The following is a 9,917-nucleotide window of genomic DNA, read 5'->3' on the forward strand; positions in this document are numbered from 1 at the left end:
CCTCCAACAAATATGTTCTAAACATCTTTCTGAAGGAAATCTTGGTGGCGTCGACCTTCACTCACACAAACACACAATAATGTCTGAGCGGGGAAAGGGAAGCTTTTACCCGCGGAAAAGGGCGCATTTCGGTTTCCAGAGCGCGTGCGCGAGAGAGAGAGACATAGTGAGAAGAGAGAGGGAGGGGCGTAGATAGAGAAGGGGAGGGGTGAGAGAGAGAGAGAGAGAGAGAGAGAGAGGGAGGGGCGTAGATAGAGAAGAGGAGGGGTGCGGAGAGAGAGAGAGATTTCTTTATTACATTATTTAGGCTACATTTATTCATATACAGAATATAAAGATATGTATTTTAGCAAACTAGGTCGTCTATCAGTCAAATGAAAGTGCAAGCAGGATCAACCAGCAACACCTCATATAATAAACATTACATAACCTTTTTAAGTAATGATTGATGTGTTATTACATATAACAACTGCGGATGTGTGTGTTACATGTTGCCCAATGCAGTAGTTTAGAACTGAATCCATCTGTCCACTATTGGACATATCCTATGTGGGAGTTGCAATTGAATATTGGCATATATTACATACTGACCCGAGAATCGTTCACTTTGACAAATGCCTGTTCACACCGCTACCATCCAGATGGCGAGGTGCATCAAAGCTGGGACCAAGAGACTGAAAAACAGCTTCTATCTCAAGGCCATCAGACTGCTAAACAGCAATCACTAACTCAGAGAGGCTGCTGCCTACATTGAGACCCAATCACTGGCCACTTTAATAAATGGATCACTAGTCACTTTAAACAATGCCACTTTAAATAATGCAACTTTAATCATGTTTACATATCTTACATTACTCATATAAAATGTATATACTGTATTTTATACCATCTATTGCACCTTGTCTATGCTGCTCCGCCATCCCTCATCCACATATTTATATGTACATATTCTCATTCACCCTTTTAGATTTGTGTGTATTAGGTCGTTGTTGGGAAATTGTTAGATTACTTGTTAGATATTACTGCACTGTCAGAACTAGAAGCACAAGCATTTCGCTACACTCGCATTAACATCTGCTAACCATGTGTATGTGACCAATAAAATTTGATTTGATGTAATCTTGTGTTGACAGAGAGTAGCCTATGCTATGGGGGTCATCGATCCCAGCGCGGTGGGGCGGACAACTACTCGTCAAAGCAATGATTCGGAGAGACTGGTTAGGGGGCGTGAGCGCCTCTCTGAAAATACTGTCCATTGTTCCCCTCGGACCAATCCGGGCTAGAAATGTTCCTAATTATGGACCAATCATAACGCACTGGCCGTCCCCCGACTCCACCCAGAACTGTATATTAAAGGTTCCCCTATCGAGCCATATGCCACTGGCACTATTGGCTATCTTTTTTTCTTTTACAGTGGTCGGACTGAGTGGATTGTATCAATATTTATAAATATTTTTTATGATCTCAACATTTGTTACATTAGGCTAAGACAGAAACATGGCTGACGCAAAAGTCGAAACTAGTACGGAGATCTCTGCCAAGGTAAGTGGACGGCAATTTGTGACCTGAGTGATGAATAAATGAAAACTTCTACACTTTCTTTCATTTAAATCTATTCCGGACTAAAGATTTTGAATGGAGAACAACTATCGGAAGCTGGAACAAGTGTTCAGCCGAGCTTCATTAAACCTAACTGGCTTTGGATGTGTCTTCTGTTGCCGATATTGGAATAGAAACAGTTTTATTGGAGATCTCTGTTATATTAGATCAAATGTAGGCAAACAATATTTATCGAAAGTTGCACTCACTCACTAGTCTATTGAAACATACACGCCAAGCGATGCCTTTTTTTGCCCGGAGTATAACAGTCTGCGCGCGGTTCTTTGTTTATGCTAACGTGTCCGTTCTCTTGAACACCGATTTTCTGCTCTTTTGAATAACTCAATCACACACGCACGTCTGGTTTACCATTTTGATAAATTACCTTTGTTTACATCTAATATCGTAGGCTACATTGCTGTTACCGGACGCAATCGCGGCTGCTACAGTGACTATTTATCCATTCTCCGATTTTGTTTCACGCACCGGTCTGTTATAACTTTGCTACTTGAATATATACCATTGTTTTTGGATGTGGTTTCATGGAGTATATGATATTGATATAGAAGTTTATGGGGAATGGCTCGGGCATAAAAGCATCGCGCCTTTTAGAATACAGAATGAGGTGAAAGGGATTTAAACAGCGCGTAAATGTTTAACAACGTAACCAACATAACACAATTATACCCGACCTAAGTACGAGATGATATAGAGAGGGAGGTTTAAGACCGTAATTATTTTTGCATAACTGCAAACGGAGTAATGATAGCTGCTCCTGTATTAAAGCTCAGTGTTAATGTTGAGTGATTTACGGCTGTATCGACATGGATAAGCCACCCGATGTGTTCATTCCACCAGGCTTGTCTGCGCGCAATGTGACAGTGCCTCGATCGGAGCTCCGGAGCCTTCCGGTTTAAGAGCATCAGTTGAGTGTATATGTGGACTTTGGTGGCGCCAATAACGATAGGAATAACCAGTGTCAGACGTGAGACGTGCGATAAGTTGAACTGTGTCCATTACCTCTCTCTCTCTCTCTCTCTCTCTCTCTCTCTCTCTCACTCACACACACCAGCTCCTTTACAGCGTGACCCTATTTAGAGAGAGAGAGTGAGAGAGCGAGAGAGAGAGAGAGAGAGAGAGGGGGGGCGGGGGCGTTCACGACAAAACCAACACTGCCTCTTGAAGGCATAGTTTCTACCTGCTGAACCAATGGCGCGCTACTTCTTACATTTAACAATTTGAGTAATTTAGCAGACACTCTTATCCAGAACGAATAACAGTAGTGAGGTTTCGTACTTTCTTCCCGTACTGGTCCCCCGTAGGAATCGAACCCAAAACCATGGTCTACCAACTGAGCCACAAGGGACCATATGCTGCTCAAACGATCCCCGGTGATGATAAAACAAAGCTAGTATGTTGATGTCTCTCTGTTAGCCAATAGGATGAAAAGTATGCTTAGTTTCCTTCGCTGTTGGAGCGGCGGCGCCGCTGTGCGTAGTTGCCTATAGGTAGGCTACAATACAATATTTGCATGTAAATGTATTGTTGAAGGTGGAGGGTACAGGGAGATGTAGCTGCTTACCGGCGTATGGGCTCAGCATTACTCAGACGAAACAATAAATGTCCTTATTGGAAGATGTTAAAACTAATGACCGTAAGAAAATCTTTATTTTATTTTGGGCACTAAAAAGGGCTATTGGAAAAAGTGCTTTTGTCCTTCAAGTGAAAGGCCTAAACATAGCCTGCAACACCAACACCCGATCAGATTGGTTTTTTGATTGATTACAAACCTTATTGTCTTCATTTGTAGAATGGAAAGTCCATCAAACGCATATCCCTTCTATGCGCTATTGTCTCACTTCCCTGGAGTTAATTTAGTCAGCCTCCTTCTGGTAAGTGTTCGTTTGCACGCTCTTATTGGCTGTGTTAAAATAACCTACCAGGGTGCAACGGGAATTGTAGTCTTTTTCCGGGCGTGTCTTCATAGCGTCCCATTAGATGGGTCCTTAACTGAACTACAGTTATCGTTGAACTCAATTCCATCATGGTGTCAGGATGCAACACTTCTATTAGATCTCCAAAAGTTGGCGGGGAGTAGAGCAGAAAAGCAACCAATAGGTTTAGGATCAAAGTGTTGCATTTCAAATGAAAAACGAAAGCATTCACAGGTTTAGATGAGGTTGGAGGGAGAGAGGGGGTGTGTATGTATGTGTGTGTGTGTGTGTGTGTGTGTGTGTGTGTGCATGCATGTGCGTGTGATAACCTTCTCAACCTTCCGCTCATTTAGGTAATCAAAATCACAATCAACTCTAGAAATAAATCTGAAGGCGTGAAACCTTGATTGAACCTGTGATAGATATTTTATCCAACATGTGACAAACAACACGACTTAAACATAGTCTCTCATTTTCACTTTTCCCCAGGACCTAAAAGAGAAGAAGCTTGTTGAAGAGGCAGAAAATGGAAAAGAGACCCCAGCCAATGGAAAAGCTGTAAGACTTCACCTTTAAGACTTTACCTTTTACCTTTAATAGACCCTTTTCCACATTTTACATTTAAGATGGAACTATCAGCTTCTTTACACCTGTTCTCACCTGTCTTCTTCATTATCCTTATGAAAAGGTATTTGTAGAAGTAAATCTGAGGCAACTCATGTTTTCTTTTGTTTTTATTACTAACAAGATATCATCTGGTTATTACTTTCACTTCGAAATAATAGTGTCATCCAACATTTATTCTTCCCTGGAGACAAACATACCGGATGCATTGTATTGTTTTTCCACAGGAGGCTGAGGAGAATGGTGATCAAGACAATGATCTAGAGGAGGATGATGATGATGTGGGAGAGGAGGAGGATGAGGAAGATGATGCTGAGGGTAAGTGATCTGGTCTTTCACAACGCTAGGATGACAGAGTATCCATTACATGTTGACATATGCACCTAGTGGCAGTGATGTGTATTTGCCTGTACTAGTCTGAGGCAGTCTGCCTGAGAAATTGTTTTGTTGGAGCGCCCTCTATGTGTCATAAACTGTAACTGCAAGAATCTAAACCTGCCTTCCTCTCTGAAGTTGATGAAGAAGATGAGGACGATGAGGTCGAGGGTCGTGCAGGCAAGAGGGTGGCAGAAGATGACGATGATGACGAGGTAATGCAACAACTTGAATCTATCTATTGCATTTACATGTAGAAACTGAAATGACTGATCACATATTGACTTGTTCTTTGCAGGATGATGTTGGAACAAAGAAGCAGAAAACCGCCGATGATTAAGAGTTGTGTGTTCAACCCCCTGGAAGCTGCTGCAACCTCTCTCCTTAAGCGCCGAACGTTTTGGAGGGAAACTGTGGTCATCATCAAGTAGAGTTCAACGTCCGTGTACACACACACAAAACTGCAATTTTTTTTAGAAAACCCAAGACTTCAAAGTTCTACCTTCTTAACAAGATACAGTACTTTAAAATGAGAATTTGTTTGTATTTTTATTTACATTTTATATTTTTGTACATATTGTTAGGAGGTCAGCCATTTTTCGACAGTGATCTCTGGTTACCAAACGGTGCTTTGAAGTTGATGCTTCTCTATGAAATAGACTTTACTTGTGGTTTGACCATGCCATGCTATCTCAACACAAACTTGTACACATTTCAGAAAACAATTCAATTCAAAGCATTCCAATAACTTTGTAATTGTACTTTAGTTGTACCATACAAAGTTGGTTTGTATGAGATGGCAAGGCCAAAGAAAATAGGTTTATTTTCTGTCTGTTAAATGGCTGTCTGTTATGGTCTGTGTAATGTATGTGTGAATTTCTTGTATGACAATAAACCTGAATTTTATTTTGTGAGTTCTTATTTTCTTCTGATTCGTTTATTTTTTTTGTTTTGTATTTTTGACCCATCATAGAGGGGGTTTCATAATGTTACAGTCAGCCACTTCAACTAGGAAAATCATCATGCAGCTTTTGGCTCTATAATCAATAATCTATAATCTATAAAAGTATCGTTTTCAGACATGCTGTTCATCTGTTTTATTGGCCTGTTAGAACTGTATATCAATGTAAATGACTCATGCCTTGGCTTAAAGACTTCAAGATCTGGTCAATTATATTGCATTTAATAAATTTACCTGAGTGAATCCTTTTCCTTCCGATACACATTTCTTTGAACACCAAATATCACACATCAATACAAAAATACAGGAAGTGCTGATTGTCCAGTTCCACATGCATGCTCTTATGGGTTAATTTCGAGGAAATAACCAGGGAAATATTTTATGACCATTATTAGCCCAATAGACTATATCTTTTCATTTGACATTAGAAGAGTAGATGTTGAAATCAAAAAGAAACCTAACAGTATTAATCTGCTCAATGTATAAACTTCCATGTAATTACATCAATCAACTACCGTACTATGACATGATAATAACCAGACAAACACAAATATAATACAACTTCATTGTCCTCCCTCACAAGTTACATAATCACACACACATTATGTTAAAAGCAGTACTACAGCTCATTCCTTTGCCTGCCACGTGTCTAGAGTCACTGTGGTTGTGCCTTATGTGGTAACATGGTTTCAGGTGGGATATAAACAGACATAAAACCGCTTCCTGTCACATTGTGCAGTAGTCAGGTGTTTCTGAGAGGTGTGGAGAGTCAGAGTGGAAATTGCCAATGCAGCTGTTGGTTCTGTGATTTTCCTGTGGGGCTATTAAGAACTTAAGCACAGACACAAACTAACAACCTCACTCCTTGACGAAAGCCATGCCGAAACGAGTCAAGAGTTTTAAAAGTTGTTCCACTGAACATGCCATAGCAATAAAGGAACTTTGAAGAGCGCTATGAAGAGTGCCTTGGTTCTCCTTTTTTTCTATTGCAGAGCGAGAGAAGCAGCTATGCAATGCTAATAATAAGAAGCGGTCAACCAGAGAGCAGAAAGAATCTGTTGCGGTTCCTCCTCCAATGCTACTACTGCCTCCTCAACAAATGGAAAAACTAGATGTTTTTCTATTTCAGGAAAACATCTCGCTAATGTTTTCTGTTTCCCTCTAGACGGCTGTGTCGACATAACTCATCTTTGATAAATAGCCTTGGAGGTTGTGGATTAATGAAGTATCTATCTATTCAGAATATCAACATAGGCCGAGATATCAAAATTGTAAGGTGTAAAGCAGAAGGGAACAGTCTTTATAATGTATTGTGGAATACATGCAATATTATTCAATGGGGGGTACTGCTACGGAAAATTGTTGTTCAAATTAGGCTACTACACATTCTGATCTAAATTATTTTAAATCAGAAACAGATTGGGGTGAATTAAACACTCATCTAATGAAGCATCATATACATATATATATATATATATATATATATATATACACACCCTTTACCTTGATGACAGCTTTGCACACTATTGGCATTCTCTCAATCAGCTTCACCTGGAATGCTTTCCCAACAGTCTTGAAGGAGTTGCCACCAGTGTCATCAGACCAAAGGACTAATGTCCATTGCTCATGTTACTTGGCCCAAGCAAGTTTCTTCTTCTTGTTGGTGTCCTTTAGTAGTGGTTTCTTTGCAGCAATTCGACCATGAAGGCCTGATTTACTCAGTCTCCTCTGAACAGTTGATGTTGAGATGTGTCTGTTACTTGAAGTCTATGATGCATTTATTTGGGCTGCAATTTTTGAGGCTGGTAACTTGAACGAACTCATCCTCTGCAGCAGAGGTAACTCTGGGTCTTCCTGTCCTGTGGCGGTCCTCATGAGAGCCAGTTTCATCATAACGCGTCATGTTTTTTACGACTGCACTTTAAGAAACTTTCAAATTCTTGAAATCTTCCTGAATGATTGACCTTCATGTCTTAAAGTAATGATGGACTGTCGTTTCTCTTTGCTTATTTGAGCTGTTCTTGCCATAATATGGATTTTTACCAAATAGGGCTATCTTCTGTATACCAACCCTCCCTTGTCACAACACAACTGACTGGCTCAAACGCATTAAGAAGGAAAGAAACTCCACAAATGAAATTTGTGTTAGTCCAATTAGTTACACATATGTGTGCGTGTGTGTGTATGCATATGTTTGTATGTTTGTGTGTCAGCTAGAGTGCTAAAAAAAGCAGTCAACTAGTCAGTGTGAGGCTGAAGGTTAGTGGCTCACTGGTTCACAGATTAACACTGTATTTCCTCATGCATGACAAGACACTGTACCACACGCACGCACGCACGCACACACACGCACGCACGCACGCACGCACGCACGCACGCACACACACACACACACACACACACACACACACACACACACACACACACACACACACACACACACACACACACACACACACACACACACACACACACACACACACACACACACACACACACACACACACACACACACACACACACACACACACACACACACACACACACACACACACACACACACACACACACACACACACACACACACACACACACACACACACACACACACACACAAAATGCAATGCTATCCTGTTCTACATATTTTGCTATGTCACAGTGATATTGTAGCTAGAGTGAGTATTTGTACTGATGAGTGCAAACATATTTCAAACCTGATCCCTCATTGCTTTCCCAATAAAAAAGACAATGAAAAGCAAATTACACTGCTACCCTCACCAAAATATGATTTGAAACACATCAATGTAGCTACACCAACATTTAGCTAACTCAAATTGCACACTCTAATAGTTCCCTAGCTCAATAACCCCAAATTACACACATAGTAGAATGTGCTCCATTTACCGTAATTCACCCAAATTACACAGACCATTTCAGTTACTCACAAATCAACAAGTTCTTCCCAGAGCTGTCTGTCCAGCTGGCTGGAAAAGCTGCACATGGAAGAGAGTTGAATGCAGCCACTAAGTCACCAGTATTTTTGCTGCTGTGTTTAAGTATTGTTTCGAACCGGGCATCAAGCATGCACCAGGATCCAGAGCAGTGAACAAGTCCAAAAGGTTTGTTTGGCTCCTATGTTCTGTAACCATCTCTTCCTTTCAGTCTAGCGAACCCTACTGTGTCCTCTGATTGAACATAATGTTTGTGCTGCACATCCAAATGGAATGCCTTGATTCTAGAAATCTCTCAATATCTCACCTCTCACTTTCTCTCTCTCTCTGTGTATGCAGAGGGAGCAGTATAATGTGTGTGTGTTCTGAACCGAGGCTTTAGTTCCCTGGCAGACAGACAGAGAGAGAGAGAGAGAGAGAGAGAGAGAGAGAGAGAGAGAGAGAGAGAGAGAGAGAGAGAAACACTCTCCACAGCACCTCCCAGAGAGCCACAATGCATGGTACTGTATCTCATACCCCTCTACTGCCACCTGGTGCTAAGGGGCACTGCTGCTCCATTTGACATTGCAGCCACCTTGGTAGAGCTGTCTTCTGTAGACTGCCTTATGAATAATAATCAACCAGCGCATCACCATAGCCCAAAATATATAAGATGCAATAGAAAATGGTAAGATTAGAGAGTATAAATGACTTTTTATTGCCTAAAGCCTTCCTCAAACCTTCTTTATCCCTCACTATGTTTGCCTTTTCTTATCTTATTGACAGTCAACGAGCCTACTGTTAGCCAGGTAGGGGAGAGTGGGTTATGTTGAGCCATTTTTTACTTTCAGAATCACTACATGCAGGGAAATATAGTATTCTTTCTAACAAAGATGTCTACATATCATTCAAGATGTTGTGAATCCCTGGAAATAATCAGAATTCACGTAAAAAATAAGTTTTGAAAAAATAGCTTGTCCAAAAAAAGGGGGTCTATTGGCACGACCTACCCCGGATATGAGGTAAGTTAAGCATAGGGACAAGGTAAGTTGATCAGCTTTGGGGTAAGTGGGTGGTGGTGTCCTGTGACAGTGGATGATGGTGCTGGTAGGTCAAAGTTTAATTCATGGAATGGGGGTGTGGTATATTGCATATCTTAAATGTATGCCTACATTCAGACATAGATCTGTCTGTTCAATATCACTTACCCTTACATTTCTTGACCAGTTGTCTGGGACAGGGATGTTGTTTTGATGTGTCAATTCATAGGAAAGTTCTCTGCATTTGAAGCTACTAAGCCAATTAAACTGGTCCGCAAGATTCTTGATATGTTTAGCAAGCTCAGACTCCGTGTCATCAGATAAAAACTTGTGAGCCTCTGCTACTCTATCATAGCCTCTCTTTCACACAGGTACATGTTTGTTTTGTTTTTTTGTTTGTTCAGTCTTTTAATTTTTTTGTTGTTGCATATATTCAAATGGACTTCTTCCCTTC

At 40.7% G+C, this 9,917-nt stretch overlaps 1 protein-coding gene across 2 annotated transcripts; it reads left to right on the top strand.

The window, feature by feature from the left end:
• The first annotated feature begins 1,364 nt into the window (after positions 1–1,364).
• LOC112251081 (prothymosin alpha-A) lies at positions 1,365–5,446 on the top strand. 2 transcript variants are annotated; one of them, XM_024421778.2, is made up of 5 exons: positions 1,365–1,542; positions 4,023–4,091; positions 4,385–4,475; positions 4,671–4,747; positions 4,831–5,446. In XM_024421778.2, exons 1-5 carry the CDS (start codon positions 1,498–1,500, stop codon positions 4,870–4,872), a joined length of 324 nt encoding a protein of 107 aa, XP_024277546.1. In that variant the 5' UTR covers positions 1,365–1,497; the 3' UTR covers positions 4,873–5,446. The 2 variants fall into 2 exon arrangements, with proteins under 2 accessions (XP_024277546.1, XP_024277538.1); XM_024421770.2 differs by lacking the exon at positions 1,365–1,542 and adding an exon at positions 2,815–3,010.
• Positions 5,447–9,917: the final 4,471 nt, after the last annotated feature.

Source organism: Oncorhynchus tshawytscha, linkage group LG01, assembly GCF_018296145.1.
Source record: "Oncorhynchus tshawytscha isolate Ot180627B linkage group LG01, Otsh_v2.0, whole genome shotgun sequence".
In the NCBI taxonomy this organism is placed as follows: Eukaryota; Metazoa; Chordata; class Actinopteri; order Salmoniformes; family Salmonidae; genus Oncorhynchus; species Oncorhynchus tshawytscha.

Excerpts from the sequence above, each read along its gene's own strand:
- LOC112251081 (XM_024421770.2), top strand. The coding sequence starts at position 2,939 with ATGGTCTACCAACTGAGCCACAAGGGACCATATGCTGCTCAAACGATC. Across the intron at positions 3,011-4,022 it reads GTGATGATAAAACAAAGCTA|GACCTAAAAGAGAAGAAGCT; the intron begins GTATGTTGATGT and ends ACTTTTCCCCAG. Across the intron at positions 4,476-4,670 it reads TGAGGAAGATGATGCTGAGG|TTGATGAAGAAGATGAGGAC; the intron begins GTAAGTGATCTG and ends TCCTCTCTGAAG.